The sequence below is a fragment of the Rattus norvegicus genome, chromosome 3, assembly GCF_036323735.1.
Source record: "Rattus norvegicus strain BN/NHsdMcwi chromosome 3, GRCr8, whole genome shotgun sequence".
Taxonomy (NCBI): Eukaryota; Metazoa; Chordata; class Mammalia; order Rodentia; family Muridae; genus Rattus; species Rattus norvegicus.
In genome coordinates, this window is record NC_086021.1 from 134,825,271 (window position 1) to 134,852,968 (window position 27,698).

At 48.2% G+C, this 27,698-nt stretch overlaps 1 protein-coding gene across 3 annotated transcripts; it reads right to left on the reverse strand.

The window, feature by feature from the left end:
* Ncaph (non-SMC condensin I complex, subunit H) lies at window positions 1–27,232 on the reverse strand. Of its 3 annotated transcripts, none has more exons than NM_001402050.2 (18): window positions 27,143–27,232; window positions 20,858–21,095; window positions 20,496–20,586; window positions 19,460–19,552; window positions 18,721–18,859; window positions 17,986–18,110; window positions 16,661–16,850; window positions 15,532–15,623; window positions 14,639–14,841; window positions 12,335–12,483; window positions 11,751–11,857; window positions 11,096–11,218; window positions 8,140–8,250; window positions 5,771–5,944; window positions 4,088–4,204; window positions 2,990–3,081; window positions 2,546–2,621; window positions 1–476 (listed from the first exon to the last, which is right to left on the reverse strand). In NM_001402050.2, the coding sequence occupies exons 1-18, from the start codon at window positions 27,159–27,161 to the stop codon at window positions 417–419; spliced, it is 2,199 nt and encodes a 732-aa protein (NP_001388979.1). In that variant the 5' UTR covers window positions 27,162–27,232; the 3' UTR covers window positions 1–416. The 3 variants fall into 3 exon arrangements, with proteins under 3 accessions (NP_001388979.1, XP_063140610.1, XP_056841357.1); XM_063284540.1 differs by lacking the exon at window positions 27,143–27,232 and adding an exon at window positions 26,706–26,989; XM_056985377.2 differs by lacking the exon at window positions 27,143–27,232 and adding an exon at window positions 26,609–26,723.
* Between the last annotated feature and the right edge of the window lie 466 nt (window positions 27,233–27,698).

Below are 27,698 nucleotides of genomic sequence, written 5' to 3' on the forward strand. Positions count from 1 at the left end.
TTTACTAGGCACTCAGATGCTGTGCCAGAATAGTTTTATTTTAGGGTATTATATATACTTACAAGTTTAAAAATGATACATTTTATGTACATAGATCAGACAGTAAGAGGCTACAGAGAAACTATTCTCGACAGTACAGAATGGAAAGCAGAAAGGTCATAGAAAGTGACCAGAAGCACATGGATATAAAGATCAGACTGTCTTTACACTTCAGACTAAAGGGCTCCCCTCTCCTAGGTGATATGTAAGACCTTCCTACATCATGGTGCTTCAGAGTGTGGCATCCAGACTGAAGTGGCAAGAGGGACCGGAAACCAGCATTAGGGTGGCCGGCTATAGCCACACAACAGGTCCAGTACCTTGCCACTGCCACCAGGAAGCAATGGGCCTCCCGCTGCAGATGTCTTAAAGTGGACTCAGTCCCCTTGCATTACCCGAACATCAGAGAGATCCTCTGTGCCTTCTAGCTTCAGATTCTGAGGGAAGAGAAAAAAAACACAGGCTTTGACCTGAGAACAGAATCCCGAGACAAATTTTAGTTGCAGAGACAAGGTGACTACAGAGAATGGGTTGTTTCATCATCATAAGGAAAATCACCTCATGGCAAGTACAGTGTGCACAAAGCTGCCTTTCAGGCTTTGTGAGGTGCAGGAGAAACACAAGGATCCTTCTCTGCAACTGCTTCAGTTGACAGAACTCCAGAAAGACTAGCCTGTCCACGTAGGCCCACAGCGCCATAACACCATTCCCGAGCTGTCACACCCGACAGCTGCCCTCTGCTCAGCACCCATCTCACAACTCTCTCATCTTAACTTCAGGCAGCGTTTCCCCTCAGGCTAGCTGACTGCCAAAGAAGATTCTTTTTCCCTCAGAGGCTGCAGCGGTGAGACCCGTTGGCACTCAGCATCCACCTCACCCTCTTCCCTAACGTGTCTTCCTGGTATGATGCAGCTCAAGTTCTAGAAGCTGTTGAGAGGACGGAGGCTGGGTTCAGCGGTTGAGCACTTGCCTAACACGTAAGGCCTAAGTTTGTCTAGCGCACGGGTCGTGGTGAGGAAGCGGTGGTTCCAGTTTGGACAGTCAGTTGTAGGCTGCTGGCTATGGGGGCAGAGGGAAGAGAAGCACAGCAGCCCATCCCTAAGCCCCACCACACAGGGATGGAAGACTAGGGTCCACATGGGAGTGACTAAAGGAGAAAAGAACAGATCAAGGTCTGGGGCGAAGTGTTCGGGGAATGTTTTCCTGGGGCGGGGGGGTGCTAAGCTCCGAGTCACCACAGACCCTAAGGAAATGTCAAAATGGTCCAAGTCCAATCCTGTATCAGCCTGACAGCACACGGGCTATGGCCATCTTGCATTCTTCAGCTATCCAGGCCTCTACAGGGGAGACCTGATTGTAGCAAGAGGGAGTCAAGCTGCTAAAACCTTCACCATCACTAGGGAATGGGGCAGAGCTGCAGAACAGGGACCTCAGCGAGCCACACTCCTACCTCCAAAAGGGTCTTGATGGCCACTATGTATGCTCTTTCTTGTCAAGGTGGTAACAGAACCCTCGTCAGTCACTGGGCTTTTCTTAGCCTTTCTTCAGGTTGCTGGCATGTCAGACACCTCAGACCTTCTATCAGGAACCACAGAGACTTCTACTGTCATAACCACAGAAGGGTGCTGTGTGCCTGACACTCTAGCCCCCATGGGGTTTTTCTGTTTTTTAATAACTGATCTGGGTGATGGTGGTGGTACACACCTTAATCCCAGCACTCAGGAGGCAGAGGCAGGCGGATCTCTGAATATGAGGCCAGCCTGGTTGTACTGGCTGGTTTTGTGTGTCAACTTGACACAAGCTGGAGTTATCACAGAGAAAGGCGCCTCCCTTGAGGAAATGTCTCCATGAGACTCAGCTGTAAGGCATTTTCTCAACTAGTGATCAAGAAGGGAGGACCCAGCCCACTGTGGGTGGTGCCATCCTTGGGCTGGTGGCCTTGGGTTCTATAAGAGATCAAGCTGAGCAAGCCAGGGGAAGCAAGCCAGTAAGGAACATCCCTCCATGGCCTCTGCATCAGCTCCTGCTTCCAGTGCTGACTTCCTTTGGTGATGAACAGCAATGTGGAAGTGTAAGCTGAATAAACCCTTTCTTCCCCAATTTGCTTCTTGGTCATGATGTTCGTGCAGGAATAGAAACCCTGACTAAGACACTGGTCTACAGAGCAAATTCCAAGACAGCCAGGGCTACACACAGAAAACTTGTCTAGGAAAAGAAATTATTTTATTTTATTCATGTGTGTGTGTGTGTGTGTGTGTGTGTGTGTGTGTGTGAGTGAAAGGCCAAAAGAGGGTGTCAGATCTCCCTGAGCTGGAGTTATAAGAGCTGTGTGTTGCCCAATATGGGTGCTAGGAGCTGAACAGGAGTCTGTGCTCTTACCCACTAATGTGGCAAGTCTGTGCTCTTACCCACTAATGTGGCAACCCTTGGAAGATCTGCTATAAAAGCTCTAGTGAACTGGCAGAGGGCAGATTCAAACACCCCCATACTTCCTTGGATGACCTACCTTTTCATTTGCTAAATGCAGGAGACAGGCAAATGCCAGGGGTATGGAGAGGTTCTGAGCCATGAGTGGGGGCAGCCTGGAAAGAGAGGGGCAAACACTGAGTAGGTCATGCCTCCCAGAGAACAGAGCTCCTCTCTCAAGTACAAATCACACACATAAAACTACTAAAAACGTCTGAGGAACAGTGGATCCCCAAGGCTTTGGAAGCAGATGCATTCCTAAGCAGGTTAAGCAGGTTGTCCCAGTCTGTATTTGGAAATAAAATGTTTCCTAGACTGCTGCAGCCACTCCAACAGGGAAGGGCTGTTTACAGCTTATCCATGCACAGGGCAGAGCGCAGCTCCTTCAAGTGTTCATCTAAAGTTAAGAGTGGGCAATGGGCCCGTCAGGCTAAGAAGTTGGCCAGGGTTCAGAGGGGACAGCCCTGTGTCTGTCAGCACCCACCTTGTCTGCAGGTCCTTTGTGAGCCCACTGAGTTTCTTCTCATCAGCCACTTCCTCAGGGGCCTCTTCCTTCCCATTGTCAGTGTGGTTTGCCTAGCCAAAAAAGCATAAAGAAAAGTGTACTGAATGACAAAGTCTTGGGTGTCTCTGAAGACCTTAAGGAGGGTCTTAGCTTCTTCCCCACACTAGCACTCTTAAGAGGTGCTAGATTTTTTGTTTTGTTTTTGCTTTTGAGTTTCTGTCCTCCTAGCAGTCCTGAAACTCACTATGTGGACCAGGCTGGCCTTGAACTTACAGAAGTCCATCCACCTGCCTCTGGCATGAGCCAGCACGCCTGGCTGAATTCACCGCGGTGTGACTGTGGATAGTGGACCGTAAGTCCTTGTTCATCTTTCATATTCTAGCCACGATACGCGTGATTAGACCCTACTTGGTGCTTCTGTAAAAGAAGACTACAAGACAAAGCAATGGTGGCAGTCCCCTGCAGATGAAACCTCTATGACTCAGCCTTTTCTTTGAGCTGAGGGTCTCCACTCTTCGTTACAGTACACACACTAACACTGTGACTATGGCTTTCTCTGATAAATCCGAGACCACACAGCGTAGGGTCCTCAATAGTCATGAATTTCATTGCACAGCCAGCAAAATGTGTATGCAAGAATGGAGTCTGTAGAACCCTGTAGATCTGAATCTAATCAGGGCTCTAGGTCTGAACACTTAGGGCTGGCTTCACTCTCAGGAGAAGCAGTCTGGCTGCGTGATTATTTCTCCAGTGCTCCTGCTGAGAACTGATGACCCAAAGCATAAGCACTTTCTGACACTTGTATGGCAGTCAGTCACTCCAGATGCTCATCAGGACTGTAAAGCGTTCTGTTGCTAAGGTGGCATGAAGAAGTAAGGTGATAGGTGGTGGCCAAGGCGCCAGCTCGCCTGTGACCAGCTTCCACGGCCTGCCTGCTCTACTGGGACAGGATGTCTGTTTTAAACTTTGACTGCATCTCTCTGCTTTGGGGCAGGACCACACCGAGGGATCGTGAACTGTAGATATCAGCTCTCCCCTCCCACACACTGGGGACCTAAGGAGCGTGCGTGCTGTTACCTCTATGTCAGTCTCCTTTCTAGAAAACTCTGTCAGCAGACTCCACATAGTCTGCTTCAGCTTCTTCATGTCCATCTTTTTGGCAGTCTTGGCATAATGAATTTCTATTTTATTCACCTGAAATAGGTGTAGCAAAGCAAAATTAGGCAGAAGAAAAACATTCACCAGAAGTCTGAAAGGAAAAAGTTGGAAATCAAAGAGGAATCCCGGCCGGGCACAGTGGCGCACACCTTTGGTGCTAGCAAGGCAGAGGCAACTGAATCTGTCAGCCTGGTCTACAGAGTGAGTTCCAGGACAGCCAGGGCTACAAAAACAGAAACAAAAGCAAGAAAGCAAGCCAGTCTCAACCTCATACACAGAGGTCCCTTTGGGAACACTAGGAATTCCTGAAAAAAGATCTTATTTCTTTCTGTTTTTACCGTTTGGATTTTGTTGTTTTGCTTTTTAAGACACGTAGCCAAGTGTGGCCTGGGCTTACTAGTTAGATCCTAAACTTGTCAACCTCTTGCCTTCGAGCGGTAGAGCTGGCATTATAAGTATGTACCGCCATGCTCAGTTTTAATGAACCAGAATTTAAGGAGCCAGTGCAGGGGTAAACACTCCACCAACAAAGCTGTATTCCCAGACCCTAACTTTTTTTTTTTTTTTTTTAAAGCTTACAAAGCAATTTTTTAACAGAAAATAACTTGAGAAGTCCTGTTCACAGACGGCAGCCACGACGACCACCCTTCCTTCGAGTGCTGTCAGAGGGGATAAGGGTGACATCCTCAATCTGCCCAATCTTCATCCCAGAGCAAGAGCTCTGAGGGCTGACTGGGCTCCAGGTCCAGGGGTCTTGGTCCTGTTTCCTTCTGTGGCCCGGAGTTTGATATGCAGGGCAGTGATGCCCAGCTCCTTGCACCTCTGGGCCACATCCTGGGCAGCCAACATGGCTGCATATGGAGAGGACTCATCTCGGTCAGCCTTCACCTTCATTCCACCAGTTACTCGGCAGATGGTTTCCTTGCCAGAAAGATCGGTAACGTGGACAAAGGTATCATTGAAGGATGCAAAGATGTGGCAGACACCAGATACATTCTCTCCTTCAGCCACCTGAGGTTCAAGGCTGATGACCTGTTCTTCTTTTCCTTCCCCTTGCGAGGTGCCATTTTTGAACGTCGTCTCCAGACTCCTCCACCGGAAAGCCTAACTTCTTTTAATTGGAGGAAATTTAGATCAAGACCAAGAATTGCAGTAAGAGATGAACAGAGGAAATGGGTAGCACCCAGCCTGGCTCTTGGGATAGGGGATCAGGCGTTTAACATATGACATGAGCTGAATCTGGCCAAGGTGCCTCAGAAGCCCACAGCAATGCTCTTTGCTGCAGCCTTCACTCATGCACTTTATCAGTATGACCAATCCACTCCTACTTATGGCTTGGGTTTGATTCTCAACACTGCAACAGTAATTAAAAGTTAATAAGATAAAATAAGGTCTTTGGAAAGAGGTCACTTCCATATAACCTAAGTAGTCGGTGCCAAGTAACTAACCAGTGAGCAGCTTAGACAGTGCAAACCTGTGTGAAAACTCAAACAACAGATTAAGAGGGAAACGGAAAACAGGTGGAGCGCAGGCTGATGGGAGTCACACCTGAGACATTAAACAGCCAGGAAGCCACACCATTTCTTGCTGTCTCTTCCCTACCTTCTGAGGTTCAGCCACCAAGTTCGACTCTCCGTAAGTTGTGATATCTACTCCTTGGCTTTCAGGGGAAATGTGACCATTCTCTTGTGCTGTCTTTGGATCAGATTCAAGGTCAAGGGTCCCAACTGGTCCCGCAAATAAACCGTCTGACTCTTCGTAATCACTGTCAGCATCCTGGGCAAGGAAATAACTCTTCAAGTTTGGCAGATGCTGTCAATGGAGCTCAGAGACCCAGAAAGACTCCAGGGACACAAAGCAGAGTCCCACCAACCTGGCCTGCTCACTTCCCTTCTTCCTGCTTCACATAAACTCTACTACAGAGAGAGGGGTCTCTTATCGGCCGAGACCTCTGAAGCATGAGTTTATAGAGCGTAGTGTGACCACAGAGACCAGTGTCCCCTTTGCTTAGTAGCTAGATGAATATTTCATCGTACAGAAAGCATTCTCAAAACACGGAAGCATAGCCTGCATACCTCGCCCAACAAGAGCACAGAGCAGGGGCTGGGCATGTAGCTTCTCAGCACAGAGCGCGCGCGCGCGCGCGCGCACACACACACACACACACACACACACACACACACACACACACACACACGACATGTGAAGTACTAGGTTCCATCCTTACCACCCAAAAACAGGACCGGAAATCCCAGGGTACTATCTAATTCGGTAGCAGGAGCCCTTATATCCCTTAATCCCAAGACGACCTTAAACTTGCCTTGTCGCAAAGGATGGCCAGAGCTGATCCTCCTTCCTCTACCTCCTGACTGGGAGGTGCCCACCACACTCAGTGTGACCATTAGAATAAAAATGCCCCCACACATAGCCTCATAGAAAGTGGCACTATTAGGAGGTGTGGCCTGAAGGAATGAGTCACTGGGGGTGGGCTTTCAAGTTTTCAGAAGCTTAAGCCAGGCCCAGTGTAGGCCTCCCCCTCCCCAACTCTCTCTCCCTGCTACCTCCCATCTAGATACAGAACTCACAGTTACCTTTTTAGCATCACATCTGCCTGTGGTCACCATGCTTTTCTATGATGTTAATAATGGATTAAACCTCTGAACTATAAGCAGGCCAAAATTAAATGTTTGCCTTTATAAGAGTTGCCATGGTCTTCGCAGCAATAAAACCCTAACTAAGACAGCTGGTTATAAAGTGCTGGGAACAAACACCTGGTTTCACTCATGCTGGTCTACAGTCTCAGTCCACAGAAAGTCATTCTCAGAACCAAGTCCAGAGTAAACAGATCAGAACTGTGAGATAGGACAGAACTCTGAACAGGTCCCCTGGCTGGTCCTTAGGCTCTGAAGTTGGAGAAACATCAGCCAAAAAGTCAGACTAGATTTTCATAAAAACAACAGTCTGTCTCTCCCCACAGTAAGGAAAGAAACAGAAAAACTGACTGCCCCCTTCTGTCCTCCCTGCACGCAGGGTCACAGGAGGCTCTGTCTCCTCCCCTTTGCTTCCATTTGTTGTTTCTTCAGGAGACTCACAATGAAAATCAAATTACCAGCACCCACCAAGGTCTGAAGATGAGGAATGGCTTGTACAAGTCCTCCTGATAGGTAGGTACCTCTAGGCACTTCTTGGCCCTACTAGACCACACCACTTTCACATGTCTCTGTGTTTTATCTCATAGCCAAAATATTAGCTCCTGCCTGTGAACAGGAAGTGTGGTTCTGGTCCTTTGAAAACCCACAGGAGCCAAGATTAGTGCCGTGTCACGCAGGCCAGAGACGATCCACTTATCTAGTCACTAGCAGAGTCTTAGTTAGGGTTTTACTGCTGTGAACAGACACCATCACCAAGGCAATTCTTTTTTTTTTTTTTTTTTTTGGTTCTTTTTTTTCGGAGCTGGGGACCGAACCCAGGGCCTTGCGCTTCCTAGGTAAGCGCTCTACCACTGAGCTAAATCCCCAGCCCCGGGCAATTCTTATAAGGACAACATTCCACTGGGGCTGGCTTACAGGTTCAGAGGTTCAGTCCATTATCATCAAAGTGGGAACATGGCAGCATCCAGGCAGGCATGGCGCAGGAGAAGCTGAGAGTTCTACATCTTCATCTGAAGGCTACTAGGAAAAAACTGGTTTCCAAGCAGCTAGGAGGAGGGTCTTAAAGCCCACACCCACAGTGACACACCTATTCTAACAGGGCCACACCCACTCCACAAGGCCTAATAGTGTCACTCCCTGGGCCAAGCATAAACCAACCATCATTCAGAGGCTGCCCACTGCTTCCTGCCCCCCCCCCCCCCCCCGAGTATGAGTAAAGCAGCCACACTGAGCTCTTTCCTCAGCACTGTTCACTGGCAACAGAAACCAGGGAAGAGACCACCCTCCATTTGGAAGAGGCGAGAGCTCTTCTCCCCTTACCTGAAGTCCAGGGCAATAGTTGGAGGTGTCATTCGGGTTGTTGTAATCATAGTCTTCAATTTCCTCATAGTGCTCAGTCTTGGCCTTCTGGCTCTGGCTCATCTTAAGCGACTAGAATAAAGGAGGGGTGTGCAAAAAGAAATTTCTAAAAAAGCAGCTACTGGACAAGCTGGGAATATCAAGCTGTTTCCTATTTCAGTCTCATTTCAGAATGACATGACCCTAGAGTGGGGGGGGGGGGGCGGTGGCGGCTAAGAGGCTACATAGTCTAACCAAGTCTCTACTGCACAGAACAACACAGGGTACAGGACACAGAGCTTCCATTCACCCCCCCAAACCAAAACCCTTCCCCCTCTGACCTGCAACTGCATCTTCTGCAGTTTTATTTAGAAACAAAGGCTGGCTACCGTCTACAGCCTTCTGAAGGAAACCCTACTCGTACTTGAACAGCCTGCTAAGAACTCCTTCTCTTACAGGCAGTCTACTGGGGCTGCCGAGAGGACTCTGTACAGTGCCAGCCTTGCAAGCACGAGGCTCACGTCAGGATCTCCAACACCCATGTAAAAAAGCAGGTGTGGTTGTCCCCATCTAACCCTAGGCGAGGAGAGCTGACAGATGGATCCCTAGAACTCTGCTGGCCAGTCAGTTTAGCTAACTGGTAATTACAGGGTGAAGGGAGAGACAGTCTCAGAAAGGAGCTAGGAGGATGGCTCAGTGGGTTTAGCTGCTTGCCAATAAGCCTGACAACTTAAGGTCAATCCCCAGGTTCAATATGGTAGAAGAAAACTGACTCCTCAAAGTTCCCACACGGTACACACAAGGAAGACACCCAACACCTATATCTGTCCCAGCATGTACACATGCATGAATGCATGCAGCACGCACACACAAATAAAAAAGAATAAATAAAGGCAGCCACCCCTTGCCGGGGCACGCGCTGCTCACTACCCAGCAAAGAAAGAAGCATTGAGCTCTTCCCTACTTATCCCTGTGTTCTCCCTCAGCCTCCCTCAGCTAACAGAGCCAGGCCTCCCTCCCTCCCTCTGGGAGCGCACAGTGACCACGGCCCTCAAACACCTGTAGCTCTTCCCCTCCCTGTCAGTTATTCTTGGAATAGGTCTTTGAATTGAGGAGAATGTGGCTGGAGATGGAGTTAGCTTGAAACATTATCTTGACTATTCTAATATAACTCTAAAATCAACCCCTTGGAACAATATTTTTATAATACAAATTCAAAGATAATATCAAACATTTAGTGAGTTAAGAAATGGCCCACTAGCCAGGCAGTGGTGGCACATGCCTTTTATCTTAGCACTCGTAAGGCAGAGGCAGGCAGATCTCTGTGACTGCCAGCCTGGCTTACAGAACCAATTCTAGGACAGCCAGGGCTACTATGCAGAGAAACACTGTCCCAAAAACAAAAAAGAAAAAAAAAAAAGGAAAAAGAAACACCCAACTTCCTTCCACTGTTTATTTTTTTCTCCCACGTGGAGAGGTTTAATAAGAAAAGAGTAGAAGAGGGGGATAAGTAAGGGAGGCCAGCCATGGGCACATGGAGGGAAGGGAGTCGGGGGAGGGGGAAAGAAGGGACAGGGAAGAGGGCAAGAACAGGGAAGAGAAGAACAAAGAGCCCTTCCACTGTTTGACACATGAAGCTCTTCTCCATTGAAAACCCTTCTCTGTGTGTGTTCAAGCTCGCCCTAGCCAAGCTTCTAGTGTGGCTCCAAGGAAGAACAAAGGGACCTCCAGCTCCTGACTGCCTCACACGTGGTTCTGAGAACAACAATGACCTCAAGTTCTTTCCTCCACAGAAACAATAACAAGCAAGGCGTGGTGGCTCATCCTAGCGTTTGGGAGGTGGAGACAGGAAGCTGGGCTACACAGTGAGTTTCAGGTTAGCATGAGCTACGGGATAAGATCCTAGGTGGGGCAGGGGTCAGGAGCAAGAAACAAAAGCAGGGGCTGGGGATTTAGCTCAGTGGTAGAGCGCTTACCTAGGAAGCGCAAGGCCCTGGGTTCGGTCCCCAGCTCCGAAAAAAAGAACCAAAAAAAAAAAAAAAAGAAACAAAAGCAATTTGTAGAAAATCTGCTACTGGCTGGGGTTAAGGAAATCAAAGGATAAAAGCCATGCCCTACAATTGTCCATCACTTTCACCTCTAAATATGCAAAGTGCTATCTTGGCTATCCTAATAAAAGGATCATAATCACAGCTACAGGGATGGTGGCCATCCAGGAGGCTGTCTGTGCGGCTGGACCTCGCCTTGCTCTGCCATCCTGCATCAGACTGTCCATCCCTCCCAGGCCATAGTTGCAACTCCCAGTGCTGTGCACTCTGTGCTTACCACAGCATTTCTGTTAAGTGAACAACACTGATCAGAAAGAAAACATGCCAGTCTGCTTAAGTAGAATGTTTAAGTAGTCTATTAATGTACGTATCAGTGAATTCAGGAAAATACATGCATATCATTAAAACTGCATGGTGACTAAACATAGTGGTGCACAACTGGAATCCTGGTCCTTCAATGTGCTGAAGCAGGAAGAGCCCAGGACTGGGGCAAGTAGGGAATGCGCACTGAGCTCAAGGCTGGCCTGAGCTACAAAAGAAAACAAAAGCTAGAACATGCTCCTTAGTAAAGTTCAATCCCTAGTACCACAAAGAGAGGAAAAGAACTCAAGCTCGTGTAGAGGAACAGACAAAATAAGGAGGAAACTACAAACCAGTCCAGTGTGGAACCACGAGAGCTGAGCGCTCCCTGCGATGGGCTGTAACCAGGAGCAGCTCTCCGAGTGAGGGCTCTGCATCTCCGTCCTCAGCTCTGCCTCACCACCTGCTCTCCTGTGATCCCTCCTTTCCTCCGAGGTACTGCCCAGTAGCCACAGGGCAGGCCACCAGATCCACAGACCATCCACAAGCCTGGCAACCACACAGCTTAAAGAAGGAAGGCACTATCTTACCCTTATGTCCGGTTTCAGGTGAAGCTGGACCAGATTATCAGTTTCATAGAGGAAATCTGCAGGAAGAGTGGTGGCTTTCCAGTTTTGGTTCTCCAAAGTGGACTTGGTCAGAATGGTAGCAACCTATTTGTTTAAAAAAATTCTTAATAACAATGATAAATATCACTTTAAGGCAGTTAGGAAGGGTTTGGGCATTGCTCTACTACTAGCAACTCTCGGGGGTCTGTATGATGGAGTGAAGTAACTGTACCGGGCACAAGAGTACAGGCATTTAATCTAAGTATTCAGAGGGCTGAGTCAGGCCACAAGTTCAAAGGCAGCCTGGGTTGTAGAGGGCAGGAGACTGGGCTACATGGTGATATCCGGTCTAAAACTCTAAACTTTCCTGACCCAGCCACTGACTTTGTTTCTTAATGGTCCCTCAGGACTAAGGGAGAGGACAGACTACTTGTTTACCAATTAAAGTTATAGCTAGGCATGGTGACACATTTGGGGATTCCAGTCAGGAGGATCAGAAATTTAAGGCCAGTCTTTACTGCCTCCTGAGCGCTGGGAAAAAAGGTGTGCGCCCTCACCACCTGGCTTGTACAGTGATTTCTGACTGAAAGGGCAGGAGGAATGCAGTCATCTAAGGGCAAGAAGATCTGGCACAAACCTTAGTTTTCTGAAAATAAGCATCAAAATCAATATCATCATCAAAATTAATTTCAAAGTCTTTCTTTGTACTCTTCTTTTTGTTCTCTGTGCAGGAGGCAGTATTTTCTGCAGAAATAAACACAGTTTATGATACTTTTCACCTTGGTGCCAACATTATTTTCATCTACCAATGGCTACCAAGGGCCTTGTCAAGCTTAAGGCAGCACTTGTAGTAGCTACACATCACTAGGGTGGTACAGTCACACGCCCCTCAGCCACCTAAACAATGTTTGTGTTGTGGCCACACACATCAAGTATGGGACAGGCTTCATTACAGAGCCTGGGGCTGGAGGGGACTTCCCTAGTGTCACTCCTACAGTGTAAGTTGTGCTGGTATGTGGAGGCAGAGCAAGGCCATGAGCCCTGTTCTCTAAATCTTCCTCTTGCCCTTCATGCTGACTGACTCTCCAGGGTACCAGCCAGAGGCTGGCTCAGCTCTGCTGCTTCGGCCCCTCCTCAGGAGAGCATCTCTTTCCTCTGCTCGCTGCAGACCGCAGGCAGCATGTGCTGCACTCTGTTCACGTCCCACCCACAAGGACTTACGCTTGGGTCGAGGCCTAAAGCGCCAGTGATCTGGGCCAGCCCACATCTTCATGGTCCGAGGACTGAAATAGGAGTATTCCCCAGGTTTCGTGGATAAAAAGGAGCACATGGTTTGGATGTCTCTGTCCCCAAGGGAAACAATTTCTTCCCTGTAACATATATAAAATCGTTTGTTTGTGTATACTGCATAGAATATAAACCAGACACTTACGTAAAGAAGCTGATGTCGCCAGAGACGCCAGCCACCTCTTCTACCACAAAGGAGCACTTCTTTCTTTTTCATTTTTTAAAAATATTTTATTTTGGGGTTGGGGATTTAGCTCAGCGGTAGAGTGCTTGCCTAGCAAACGCAAGGCCCTGGGTTCGGTCCCCAGCTCCGAAAAAAAGAAAAAGGAAAAAAAAATTTATTTTATATGTATGGGGGTTTGCCTACATGAATTACATTACATGCCTGGTACCTCTTGAGGTCAGAAAAAGGCATGGAATTGGACGGACTTACAGGTGGTTGTGAGCAGCCAACGGGACTCTCCAGTCCAGAAGCAGCCTTTCTAAGAGTAAGTCCAAGCAAACGCTTCACTAAGAAACCAGAGAGTTAGCTGAGTGGTGGGCGCACACCTTTGATCCCAGCACTCGGGACGCTGAGGCAGGCAGATCTCTGTGAGTTTGAGGTCAGATGATTCTATAGAGTGAACAGCCAGGGCTACACAGTGAGAACCTGTCTAGACAAAGGAAGGAAGGAAGGAACAAAAGAAACCACCAAGTTTCTACTTTTTGAGCGGTTACAACTGTACCCATCCGATGGACAAGAAAACAGGTAGAAAAAGAAAAGTCAGGGATTTAAAAAGAAAAGGCAGGTCCCTAAATAGCTCTGGAGTGCCTGAAACACAGTCCAGGGAAACAGCAGTGCTGGGCTGGATGTGGTGGCACACATGGGGAGGATAAGGCGAGAGGATCGAGAGTTTGAGGTCAGCCTAGGCTACACTATTTAATCTCAGAAAACAAGCAGAGGACACCTGAGCTGAGAGTGAAAGGCAACTGTCTGAATCCCAGACCCGGGCCTTCTCGCACGTGTGGATTTTCTTACACAACATGACAATCTTTGTTTCCATACGCTCACTGATTACGACTCCTAGACACTGTCTTAGTTCCTCCTAAAAGTGAAAAGGACGCTCCACTTTACATGTCTAGATCTCCAAATACTTTGGGACCCTTTAAAAAAAAATCTGTTACGTCATCCAACTTCATTTGGTATCTGCAATACACAGGGCCCTATTCAGCTTGGCAGCTTTGGTGTGGGGAAACCCTCTCCTCAGGCACCTCTGCTGGTCTGAGAGGATAGAGGTGATGAGTGAAATCTTAGTCTTGTCTGAGAGCCTCTGTCCTGGTATTGAGCTGAGAATGAATCCTTACAGCTCACTCTACAGGGTAAGCAACCAAACCAAACCAAACCAAACAAACAAACCGAGAGCCCAAGAGACTACTATTTCAAACTCAGTTTTTAAAATTAAAACACAAGGGCTGGAGAGATGGCTCAGCAGTTAAGAGCACTGACTGCTCTTTCCAGAGGTCCTGAGTTCAATTCCCAGCAACCACATGGTGGCTCACAACCATCTGTAGTGGGATTTGATGCCCTCTTCTGGTGTGTCTGACAGCTACAGTGCACTCATATTCATAAAATAAACAAATCTTTAAAGGCCCCCATTTCCAGCCTGTTGGATGAATGCTGTCGAGGATCTAGACCATGTCATGGACTAATGTCCGTAGCTCCACGAGAACCACAGATAGAACAAGACTGCTTCAGAGCCTCCCTCCTGGGTCCCCATGTCCTGCCCTCTGTGGTCAGCTCTTAGTTAAGCACTTACAGACAGGGAAAGATGTGAGGAGACTCCATTCCCGACAGCCTGGCCTGATGCCATGCAGACTTACAGAACTCTCCAATCACCCAAAATATCCTTTAACACACTCTGGGTGACCCAAACCCTTGCCCAACTCCATGTAACTAACAGAAGCTATATTACAGCTGCACTGTGAGGCTGCTCCTCTCAAACCTCATTCCTTAGGGGCTGTCTCTGTCACATCTTCCTGTCATCGCAGGGCCCCGCCCCTTCAGTCTAGTTGTCCTAATGCCACTGAGCTAATGACTCCTGCCAGCCAGCAGAATACTGCAGTGAGCACAATGCCTGCGCAATGTCAGTTCTATAATGAAGTGGATCACCAACACGCAAAGCATGGTGTACGGGACCGGCCCAGCTATCTGGAGCTAGAGGTCTATTTAGAAACCGTCTGCGACCCTAAAGGCCTTACTGGCTGCCTGGGACCTGACAGATCTCTTTCCAGCTCCGGAACTCTTCCTGATCCCCAGCTGCACAAGGGTCTGGTTCATCGTTGTCAACAAAATCTTCCACCAGGGGCCCATCGGGGACATCCTCGTCATCGTCTTCGACCTCAGCGTTGATGTCAAAGACTTGATCATTCTTCTTAAACTTGTCCACCAGGGCCGACACAGACTACAAGGAGAAGACACGGCTCTCCAGCTGTCCCGTTCTTGGGATCACCCCAGCTCAGCCCTGGAAAGCAGCCACCCTAATTTTCAGCCTCTCCTCTTCCTGCCCTGCCCCCACACCCCACGTGCTAGAAGCAGCGCCCTCAGGAGGAAGTTTACAGTGTGCAGCACAGGTTGAAGCTGCATTGTGTCAGGCATACTTTGCAAACACTAAGCAGGACTCTGCATTCATTAACAGCATGTGGAGAACAGAGCTTTTCATGGAGACCACTTATGTAGGAGTAAGTAGGCTAAAGGGGGCCCAGCTAAAAATAAACAAAGGAAGGCTTTAAACATGACAGTTTCTCAGGAAACAGTGTGCCAAGGGACTTAACCCCCAAAAGAAGGAAATGCCTCTAGCCTGACAGTAGCCGGCAACCAAAGGCTACTGTAGCAAGCACACTCAAGAGCAAATCTGACCCTAGGGAAGCAAATGAAGGACAGGGAACTGACCCCAGAACCCACAGCTGCATGATGGTCCAGCAGGGCTGAGAATCCGACCAAGTGCCAAGGGAAATACTCTCTGTGCTCTCGAGTACATAACATCCGTGTCTCAGCTTTGGTTCCCACTGGGCAGAACTGATCTGGGGCTGACTGAAACCACCAGCCACTGGGAAACGCCCCGGGCCCTTACAAACCCCAGAGCTGACCGCACCTCATTATGCGTTTCACTGTCCCATTTAGTAAACTGGAACCCGGCCAGGGAAGGGCAGAGCTGGCGGTCTTCTGCACACTGCTGCAAAGGAGCTGTGGGGACAGCAAGATGGCGGGAGAAATTACAGGCGGGCCAAGGTCTCCCCTTTAGAATAACACAGAGAAAGAGAGAGAGGCAGTCACCTCACTCACCTCAATGTTGGCTGGCTGCCCACCTCCTGACCCAGACACAAGTGCACTCACAGTGGAGTCAGGCTACATGCTATTCCAGAGTTAAATGTAGGAGAAACCAGAAGCACAGACATTTCATTCTGAAGTGTAGCTTGAAAATGCATAAGCCTTTCCTTAAAAGCAAACTAAAGTTCCTTAGAAATCACATAACGGTACTCCTTTCGGTCTGAAACTGAAGTAACTACAGATGACATATCTCAGGGAGTCAGAGCCCTAGCCAAGGCCATAGACACAGAAAACAAATTGCTAAGCAGTTATCTGGGCAAAACTTCTGCAATAGAAAGAATATGGCTCTGATGCTGAGAACACTGACTGCTCTTCCAGAGGTCCTGAGTTCAATTCCCAGCAACCACATGGTGGCTCACAACCATCTGTAATGGGATCCGAGGGAGAAGACCGCTGTCATTCGGCTCACAGAAGGGATCGCAGGCATGCAGTCACTACACTGCAGCACATGTCCTTCACACTGTCCCCTGACATTCCTGGGCCAGGAGGAAAGAGGGAGAACTGGGGGTAAGGGAAGATGTTGAAACCCTGCCTATCAGGACACTACTAACAGAATAGGTCAGTTCTTAACTGCCACAAGAATAAATCACAACCCCCCACAGGTCCTAAAATGACCTGTGAACTGGGAGCAAATAACAGCTGACACCGACCCTCCAGGGTGAGCCTGTGAGTGCCAGGGTTGGGTGTGGTAAACGATGAGCAGATGAGGTCCACGGCACACGGACACAGTGGTGGCTTACTGTTTAGACTCCTTACCGCAGAAGAAGGAAGAAGAGAGTGGACTGCTAGGCACTGTCAAAGAACACCCAAGTGGCTTTCTAGAAGAGCCAGCCGTGTAATCAGAAGCAACTTGAAGTGGCTAAGATGCCCTGATAAAGAATGACCTTACTCACCTTTTAAGTCTGTCATGTCTACGAAACCCAAATCTGGCAACTCGAGAGGTTCTCCCGAGGAGAGAGCCTGCATGTCGGAAGGAAAAAGCAGCTCACTTCTATAGTCCTGGCAGTGGAGGGTGGAGAGAAATACCCCGGCCGTGCTGCACTCATCGAAGGAGGCTGCCGTCTTCTGAAACATAGGATCCACCTGCATGGGAGGAGGAGGAACCACAGAATGACAGCAGGTAGCGCAGGAAACACAAGCTCACCTAGCTCCGTCCACAAGACTCGATTCAGATGGACGGTGTTGAGAAGTGTCCTTTTAATCTCTATCTACAACACACAAGGACAGACACCCTGCTAGAGGCAGGTCCTAAATGGTTGCATCTAACAGTCCCAGCACAGTAAATGACATCACAACAAATTCTGTTGCCTTACTTAACAGACCAGTGAGATGGAGCCAATCAGAGGTTCCATCACCCCTATTTGTTCTGGGACTTGGTCTTACTCTACCCCCAGACTGGCATCCCACTCAGAAGCCCTCTGCTCCAGCCTCCTGAGTGCTGGGTTACAGGTGTGGGAAACCACAACTGTCTCACTACTGTTCCTCTAAATAATATTTTTAAGATTTGGGAGAACCCAACCAGGATGGCTAGGTGAAGGACAGGCAGAATCAGAAGGGCTAATGGCAGAGCATGGCTGGCAAAGATTGCAAGGAGGCTCTGAGGCTGGGTCAGGGAGAAGAGGGACACAGTCACATGATACCAACCCAAAGGTAGATCACATCCCATGCATGAGGACAGGGCAAGACAAAATGCATGTGAGGATGTGAGGCAAAAAAAAAAAAAAAAAAAAGACACCACCTGGGATCTCCAGGAACAGGTGCTTTAAGAAGTGGCTTCCAAGGAGAAGCATGACTTGGATCTGATAAGACAGAAGTGGCTCCCTGGCCCTCCTGGGAGGGTGTGATCTTGCTGTCCTCACAGCCCCAGGGCAGCACCCTGGGTCCCAGAAAGGGACACGCTCTATACCCCCGGCCTCTCAGCTGTTCCCATCCAGGCAGCTTCACAGTGCCCGCCATGAGCTGCTCACCCTTCCTCCCCACGGCCACTCATGCACGCACCTCCCCAGAACCAGTGTGGTCGCTGCTGGTTCCTTTCTCAAATGGTAACCAGTCTTGTGCTCCTGTGTGCACCCCAGACCTACAGGTGCTGAGTCTGCGGTTAATGACCCAGATCTATCCAGCCTTCCTTCAAAGCTCGGCCAAGCCATAAGCACCGGCCCTGCCGACTGTCCTGCTCAGTTTGCCAGGGGCCTCACAAAGCGCACGCACACGTCCTCACCGCACACTTTCCGTCTGCTTCAGAGACGTTGATGTTGCTCAGATTCTGCTCGATGGTTCTGCAGGACTGCTTCTTCTTTGGCTTTGCAGCCTTTTTAGTCCTCTCTGTTTCCACAGCACTTCCCTCTGAAGGGGTGACACCAGGTCTTAAACCCTCCACAGCCGTCATAGCTTACACAGCAAGTCCCCTCGAGTCAGCAGGCTGACCCAATCTGCTGTTCCAGCCTAACTGGATTACTAGACAATACATTTATTTTACTCCTAATAAAAACCATGCAGAAGCGCCCTAGTTAGTGTTTACTCAATTTTGCCTAAGTAATTCCTAAAGGCTTTTATACAGTGCTTGGAACTAGTGTTGCCAAAAGCAAGCTCCTACAAGGGGAATAAAAGGCCTTTAACAACCAGTAAAACCACCCTAGAAACCCTAGCACAAAACACAAGTGTAAGGGCTGTCAGTCAGATGAGGCTCAGTTCAATGTCCAGTGAACCACCCATCCCAAGAGACAAGTAGATATATAAAATAATTAACCATCCATCATGAATTCTCTACAGAAGCAAGTACACTAGACTTTCCTGTATTTTCTCATGGAAAACCACATTCTGGAAACAGACATGCCTTCAAAAGAAAAAAACAAAAGCCTTCCAGATTTTTGTGTTTTCACCCTGATATGTCACTCAAATATTGTCCAGTACATACCAGAAGCAGCCCCTTAAATTCAGATCCCAGCCTGTGTACCTCCACTGTGGCTCTCTTCTCCTTCTTGAGGTGGTGTGTCTTTGCCCAGCCCCCCAAGGACTCTGTATACATCAGCATGGACCGCATCCACACGGACAGCATAGATCTTGGTGCTGGCATCCAAGGTGCCAGCAGCCACCTAGTTCAAAAGCACAGCTACATTCATGAAGAGGCTCAGGACTTTGAACAAGTGAAATCCAGCTAGATTTATAAAATACTTAAAAAGAAAAAAGACAGAAAGGTGCTCAATGATCGATGGGAAATAAAAGCATGCCTTTTTTCTCTGCATTTCACCCTTTGAGGAAAGGATATATGGGAGTCTGGTACTGTCTCACGGGGGGCTCCTGTGTGTGCAGAATCCAAGTGTGGGAATGGTACTGTCTCACAGGGGCTCCTGTGTGTGCAGAATGCAAGTGTGTGAATGGTACTGTCTCACAGAGGCTCCTGTGTGTGCAGAATGCAAGTGTGTGAATGGTACTGTCTCGCAGAGGCTCCTGTGTGTGCAGAATGCAAGTGTGGGAATGGTACTGTCTCACAGAGGCTCCTGTGTGTGCAGAATGCAAGTGTGTGAATGGTACTGTCTCGCAGAGGCTCCTGTGTGTGCAGAATGCAAGTGTGTGAATTGTACTGTCTCACAGGGGGCGGGCAAGGCTTCGGGTGTGCAGAATCCATGTGTGTTACAATAAGCACCGGAGACAAGCACTGGGCAAGCTGTACGGGAAGTATGCATTCTCCTTACTTTAAAGTTTGTTGGTTCTGTGTCTTTCTGCTTCAGAATCTCTGACATGAAATCAATCAAATGCAGGCCAAAAGCATTCTTAGTAGTGATTTTCTAGGGGAGAAAAAGTTAAAGATTTATTACTCATAGGCTTGGCTTTTAAGTGCGTGTAAATAAAGTTTACATACAAAACCTGTATCATATAAACAAGCCCACTAAAGTTTACAGACAAATACCTTCACTGATCTCAGTTCCCATAACACCAGAGCCAAGCTTGTACGGATCCTCCTCCTCCTGAGAGCTCTAAGCTTTGCTCTAAGAACTCTGCACAGAGGACTCAGTCAAGTTGGGAACTGTGAGGCAGGAACTAACCACCCTCACTCCCCTTTACAGGATGGAGCTGGAGCAGGGAGGTCAGTGATTTGTCACAGTCACCCGGTTTATACGTGGAAAAGAGAGGGTTCTGATGCAGGGTGACTCCACAACTCACTATTAACTTCCACACTCACACCATTTGCCTGTAAGCCATGTTGTTGTGTGAGATGTACTGTGAGTAGAAGGCTCTTATAAGAACATTAAAGTTCTGACAGAAACAGTACAGCGACACTAGAGAATAAACAAGTCATCACATCTCCTACCTAAATCAAGAAAATCCAAGATCATAATTGCACATGTCGGTGTACTCCTGAAATCTCTGTGAGGTAAGAGGCTTGCAAGTTCAAGGCCAGCCTGAGCTATATAGCAAGATCCTGCCTAAATAAATATGAACTAAGCTGGCACAGTGGAGCACACCTTTGATCCCAGAGCTTGGGAGGCAGAGGCAGATGGATCTCTAAGAGTTCAGGGTCAGCCTGGTCTACAAAGTGAGTTCCAGGTCAGTCAGGGCTACACAGAAAAATTCTGTCTCAAAAAAACCAAAAAAGCTAACAAGAAAAACCAAAAAGCAAACAAACAAACAAAAAACCCAAGCACCCAAGCCAACAACAAGAACAACAAAAACCCAAAAAACAAAAACAAAAACAAACAAACAAAAAAACCCAAGCCAACAAATACTCACGTTTTCAGTAGAAAGCTTGATACAGGTGGAGTAATGTTCTGTAATCTGTGTGTTTGTAAACTTAGGTATGGGAGCTGAAACATCAATATTCCTAAACGAAAGACAAAAATTCTATCAAGATCTATAATACACTTACTTCAAAACACAAACCAAGAAGGCAGGTGTAGGAACAGAGGCGCGCGCGCACACACACACACACACACAGAGAGAGAGAGAGAGAGAGAGAGAGAGAGAGAGAGAGAGAGAGAGAAAATAAACATATTAAAACGAGAAACAAATGCCTATACTCAAAGTCCTCTGGAGGCACCAGGACCCTTACAACTCGTGCCACCCCGACAAAACCAATGCAGAATTGCATGCACCTGTTGGGGGAGGCCAGGTGAATGGAGTCTGTGCTGAACTGCAGGTCAATGACCCTGGAGCGTCTCCGCTGCATACGCTCCTTTTCATCGTCATTCTGAGGAAAGTCTTCAAGGACTGGGGTTTTAGGAGTGCTGAGAGGGGCCTTCGCAGGCCGGGACACTGAAAGCACCCGTTCCGAAGGTGAGGAAACAATGTCCTGTTGTCCACGGGTCTTCAGAGAAGAGTTATTCATTTTTTCTGGTAACAGAACAAAATACTTGCTCAAGAAAGCTTCAACAGAATAATTTCCTATATGGAAAGGGGACCCAACCGTGTTGTGGGGCTCCCTGCTCGTGGAGTTCTCTTTGAAGTCCTGCAATGCATGATGCTAGACACTGCAATTTGGGTTTCTTGGTAGAGTTGGGGTTGAGGGGTAGAGAGAAGGATGAGAGGACATATATCCACTTCACGGCTACTGTATGTATACTCAAGCAAACCACAGGATATATGACTGACAAGGCAGGACTGGGGGGTCAAGTTGATTGGTGGAGCATTTGCCTAGCTTGCTCAAGGATAGCCCATCCCTAATACATCCAAGAATAGAGAGATGGATGAGACAAAGTCGTTGCCTTTGATAAGCTCACAAACTGGCAGAACAGACATCTGTCACTCATAATCCCAGACCAGGGAGACACGGTTGCTAAGCAACGATGAAGCTGGTCTAGAGTCACACAGGCTGGGCTCTAATCCTGGCCCCATGTCTTGGCAGGAGGATGGGGGAAAACATTGGAAATATGTAAAACACACACACACACACACACACACACACACACACACACACACACACACACACCCCATTCCTAAGAACTTCCCACAGATCACATGCAAAGGTAAAAGCCTTCAACAGTAACCACATTAACCAAGCAGACAAAAATGAGAAACTGAGGTTTACTCACCTCTGATATGAATCAACTCAACACCAAATTTATAATTTATTTTAACTTTAGGTGTACTGGAGATACTGTATATGAAAACTAGTTTACACCTATAATCCCGGCATCTAGGAGGCTGAGGCAGGAGAAATACTGACTGAAATACCAGGCTTCTGACTTCAAGGCTCATGGGGCACCTCATTACATCACAGCCTCCTCTGCTTGTGCTTTAGAGACAAGAAGGCTCAGCTCCTTTAGGGGTGCTGATTCAGATAAGCAGTGCTGAGACACAAACCAGTGCCAGGGAGCACAGGAAAGAAGGCTGGGCTGAGTGCTCCATACTTATAACGCTGGGCTTAGTGGGACACGGCAAGTTTGAAGCCAGCCTGGTCTGTGTACCAAGTTCTAGACTGGCAGGGATGGGGGTGGGGAGGGTGGTACACAGTGTTTCAGTCTCAAAACAAGTAAAAAGTAACAAGCTAAGCCAGGGGAGCTCTTTTGGATGAATAGAAACCAACCCGGTCACATGAAGTCTCAGGCTTGCCAGCCTTGACAGGTGGTTTTAGGCACGGGTTAATCAGGAAGGTCTTGCTTCTGCCACAGTTCTTATCTTTAATGATACTAAATTTTCACTGAGACCCAGCTCGTTATGTAGGCCAGGCTGGGCTTGAACTATCTGCAGTTCTCCTGCCTCAGCCTCCTAGACGCTGGGATTACAGGTGTGAACTAGTTTCCAGCAGATCCCTGCTCAAAAAGGTAGCTAAGAGCAACATTTGGGGGTGATTTTGGAAATCTAGAATAAAGTCTAGACCTTAGTCTAGAAAATTGATTTTTATCATCTTTGGTGACATTTTGATGCAGAAGGTCACTGCTTTTCGGAGATGTGTGAGGAACAGCTTAGGTGTGGAATGAAAAGTGTAACCTGCGTTCACAGGAAAAGGTGAGTGACTCGGGTCGTGGGTGGAGCACATGTCCTGTCTTGGCACTTCAATTAAAAGTTGGGAATCATGGTGTGTGTGATGGGTATACGTGTTTTGCGGAGGGGGTAAAAGACGGGAAAGGAATAAGGAAGAGTGAGTGAGGTCACTTTAAATACAGTGGTCCGGGCAGGCTTTTCCAAAAAGGTTACACCAGAAAGTACCAAAGCCGTGAAGGCCGTCTGGAAAAACCAAGTGGAAACAGGGGGCACAGACCAAAAGTGGGAGCATGCTAGCACATGTCAGGGCCTACTGTGGCTGAATACAGTAGTCCATAGACACAGCAAGGCCTCTCCAGAGACGAACAAAGCCTCGGGCTCTCCAGGGCAAGGAGGAAAAGCACTAGTCAGAGCAATGGAAGATGGACTAGCAGGAGCGCACAACCACTGTACTGACTTTACATCCCACCCCCCACCTACCACCCCCAAAAATATTTAGACAGGGTCTCATGTAGCCTAGGCTAGCCTCAAACTCACAATCGCTGAGAGGATGACCTTCAGCTTCTCGTCTTCTTTTTTTTTTTTTTTTTTTAAAATATTTATTTATTTATTATATATGAGTACCCTGTAGCTGTCCTCAGACACACCAGAAGAGGGCATCAGATCTCATTACAGATGGTTGTGAGCCACCATGTGGTTGCTGGGATTTGAACTCAGGACCTCTGGAAGAGCAGTCAGTGCTCTTAACCACTGAGCCATCTCTCCAGCCCCAGCTTCTCGTCTTCTTGCCTCTTCCTCTTCTCTCTGGCATTACAGGCATTTGCCACCACTCCTGGTTTATGTGGTGCTGGGATCTAACCCAGGGTTCACTCAACGCTAGACAAGCAGTCTACCAACTGAGCGACGCCCCCGGCCTACCTCTGCATCTTAAATGCAGTGAGAAAGGACATGATCGGGTAAGGATGAGAGGAAGAACAAAATGAGTTAACCTGAGCTTCTTCTGGACAACAGAGGGCCCCTCTGGTTGTCATAGTGAGAACCAAGGAAGAACCGATTAGAAGGGATTTAACAGTAACCTGCCATCTTAATAGGAAGATGACAAGACAAGGGGCAGAACTGAAGGAGGGGTGTATAGACACTTCATAGGTCTCCGTGACGTCAGCACGACTTCCTGATGGTTTAATGTGGATTGTGAAGGCTGAAGGCTGACTCCCAGTTATCATCAACCGCTGACTGGGCTACCCGGACCCGAGGAAGCTACTGAAGGATGCTGCAGGGCAGGAGGCAAGGCCGCAGCTTTACACTTGGCACATTTCCTAGCCATCCAACTGCGACAGAGCTGGAGGTGTCACGGTAGATTTTGGGGGGCAATTTCCAGTGAGGTGAGTTTGGGAGTCACCGACTGGTATTCATTTAGCACCGGATGAGCTCACAAAATAAGTGAGTGGAGAGGAGCTGACGGCTGAGATGGATTCCAGCATACTTACAAAACTACGCAACAGGAAAAGGGCTAGGGGAAGCCAACATGGTTCTACCAACTAAGCCGCATGTTCTCTGTGGTTTTTACTGTCTTTATGACTGGAATGCAGGTGAACTCAGCAGCTAAGGGACAGTGCAGAAGGCACTGGAAAGCTAAGGAAAGGAGGACATGGCCAGCCACCTAGAATTAGGAAATGAATGACGTGGGGGTGTGGCATAGTTGACAGCAGCTTTGAAGGCCCCAAACCAACCACCCAGCAGCCCTAAGTATTTCTCTCTGGCCACTGTCAAGTGTGCAGAATGGGGGTGTTTAAATTAACCGGGGTTGTGGGTCTTGCCAAGAACCTGTAAGAAAGGAAGAGGACGGGCTGGAGAGATGGCTCAGCAGTTAAGAGCACCCGACTGCTCTTCCAGAGGTCATGAGTTCAATTCCCAGCAACCACATGGTGGCTCACAACCATCTGTAAAGAGATCTGATGCCCTCTTCTGGTGTATCTGAAGACAGCTACAGTGTACTTATATAATAAATAAAATAAATCTAAAAAAAAAAAAAAAAAAAAAAAAAAAAGGAAGGAAGAGGACACAGGGAGACACGTGAGCATACTGACTGACCAGGAAGGTAACATAAATAAGGAAGGAAGGGGACACAAGGTGGCCATAGGTGACAAACAGTCGTAGAATATGTCGGCAGAAACAAAAGCTGACCTCAGGATGTGAATAAGAGACAATGAGCTGGACACACAGGGGGGATGCAAACACACGGATGACAGGTTATGCCAGGTTATGACATGTTCAAGGTGTGACTGAGGCCTGGTTGACCTACTGTTTTAGAGTAAGACACAAGATTCCTGGGAGGAGTTAAAGGAACCCTAACTCATCCTAATCCCTACCCCCGATTTAACAAACAAAGAGCATTGTTTTAAACGTGGCTTCACCGCATATTAAGAAGACTTTAGGTAAGCAAACAAGCTATCTGTCTCTATGCTGTATCTGCTTCAACACCGCCCCAAATGGAGGAACGTCACCTGGCTCTGGCTATGGCTGGTGGAAGAGTCCTTGCCTAGCTCTTCTCCTTGGGTGGGCACGTGCTGAGAGAAAGGGAGAGGGAGGGAGGGAAGGAAAAAGGGAGAAAAGGAGAGAGGGAGAAAAATGGGAGGAGGGAAGGAGAGAACGCCCAGAGAGTGAGCTGACTTTGCTGTTTCCCAACAGGCGATACAATGCGATTTCAATGTGCACAATAAGATTTTATAGGCACACAGAAAAAAATAAAAGGAGACTGGGAATATAGAGCCATATAGAATTCTTGCCTGGCATGCACACGCCATGGCACAAGACTTATACCACAAAAGTAAACAAAGAGACCCAACAAACAAATGCTTGTCCACAGACAGCAGAAGGAAAAGGCAGTCCAAAAACTTTACAAGGGTATAGTTTACACAACTCTCATCCAACACCAAGACAAAACAAAAACGTCAAGAGAGCAGATGTGATGTTTTGTGGGCAAAAATCAAGACATTTGTAAATGTGGATAAGGAAAGGAATTGAGAAACTGGAAGCACTGAGGGATAGCTCTTTAAATCCACCACCCATTGTTCTCTGCAGGGGGCGGTATACATCTAACTCAATGGATTGTTACTGAAGTCAAGAGCACTTCCTGTGCCTGATTTTTCCTCCCACTCACTCAGCCCCTCTGCTCTGCTTCAGTTCTCAGCCTGAAGTGGGCACTTCAGGACTTGTCTCTTCTTCTTGAGCTGCTCTTGGCTCCTGTGATACCTGTAACTTGGGTTTTTTCCAGTGCCCTCCTCCCACCCGGCCACCTGTTGCTGGTCCTGAATGTACTCAATACAATGTCTGTCTGGTGTTCCCACCTGGACCCATGGCTTTACGATCCCCGAGATAGAGAAAAACAAATCTACCTCTCAGCCTATGGACCTCTGTCAAACTCATCCAGTAGAAACCCTCTCACCTGTGCACCTCACCTCTCCAGGAAGTCACAAGCAACAAATTCAAAATGAAACTATTATTAGAAAACTCTAACTTAGGCCTACCAGGTCCTGCCTGTTGTCAGTCTCACTAAGTTTAGTTATAATGGTCTAGCTCAGTGGTTCTCAACCTTCCTAATGCTGTGACCCTTTGACACAGTTCCTCATATTGTGCTGACCCCCCCCACCATAAAATTATTTTCATTGCTACTTCATAACTGTAAATTTGCTACTGTTATGAATCTTTTTTTTTTTTTTTTGGTTCTTTTTTTCGGAGCTGGAGACCGAACCCAGGGTCTTGCGCTTCCTAGGTAAGCGCTCTACCACTGAGCTAAATCCCCAGCCCCTACTGTTATGAATCTTAATGTAAACATCTGTTTTCTGATGATCTTAGGTGAACCCTGTAGAAAGGTCATTTGACACCTCCCCATGGGGACTGTCACCCAAAGGTTGAGAACATACAGTGTAGTAATTCCTAGACCAGTTCAGATTCCTTCCTGGCTCGTCCCTTGGACACGATGCTCCGAGCTAGCTCAAAGTCACTATAGCTGAGGATAACCTTGAATTTCTGATCCTCCAGTCTCCAACTCAAGTGCCCAGGCTTCTTCGGTTGCGAATTTCTGCATCTGACCAAGGTCTGTCCCAAAGGGAGCCCTCAAGACTTTTGAATCAGTTCCAAAAGACAGGCACGAGTGCTCAACACAGAACGGTCGACCCTATGCTTCCACAGCTCCCCACACAACGTCCAGTCCAGAACCACTCCCCCAACCTTTTCCTCCGTTGGAACCGGGGCGCGGGGAGCATTAGAGCCTGGCCGCCACTGGCAGCTGCACCCTGATTGGCCCAGCGCCCCGCTTTCCCTCGGCTTGTCTTCCCTTCCCCCTCCACAGCCCCCGGCTGAACCCCGCCGAACACATTCGTCCCTTCTGGACCTGCCCACGCGAGCACCCTTCGGTCCTGATCCTGACAGCCGCGCCTCGACCCACTCGAGCTCACCTGAGCGTGGGATTTTCATCTTGCTCTCCACGTCTCCGTAGTTAAGTTTTAAATCGTGAGCGCCAAGCGCGGTAACTGCCGCGTGACGCCCCTGGGGGAGTGGCCTTTGGTGCGCCTGCGCAGACCGCCCAGGCGGCTGATTAAAAACTGTGCCGGCGGGAAGTCCTTCATTGAAGTCTAAGCAAGTGAGCTTAGCTGCAGCGGTGACCTAGCTGATGACGTTTGGAAACGCTGGCGGCCGAGCGCTGGGCGCCGAGTAGGATGTGTAGATCTGGGCGGGCAAAGGCTGTACTTTCCTAGAATCTGGATTGTAATGGGGAGGCAGGTTTCTGAGGGATGGAGGTTCATTGTCTTAAAAGACATGTTCTTTGTGGGTAGAAAACGGTATCCTTCTTGAAGTTCCAGGCAAGCAAGAAGGAACGTAAAGCATTGTGTATGCATGTGTACACTCCACCCAGAGTATTGTGTATGTATACATCCCAAGAGCATTGTGTGTGCATGTGTGTACACACACCCCAGAGCCTTGTGTTGACACGTGTGGGCGCCCAGTACAGTT

What these genes read in the sequence shown, in the direction of transcription:
- Ncaph (XM_063284540.1), bottom strand. Translation starts at nt 26,772, where the DNA reads ATGCAGAAATTCGCAACCGAAGAAGCCTGGGCACTTGAGTTGGAGACT. An exon ending in TGGTGGCTGAACCTCAGAAG is followed by an intron (nt 4,205 to 5,770) that starts GTAGGGAAGAGA and finishes CACCTATTTCAG; the next exon opens with GTGAATAAAATAGAAATTCA. An exon ending in GAAAGGAGACTGACATAGAG is followed by an intron (nt 3,082 to 4,087) that starts GTAACAGCACGC and finishes TTTTTTGGCTAG; the next exon opens with GCAAACCACACTGACAATGG.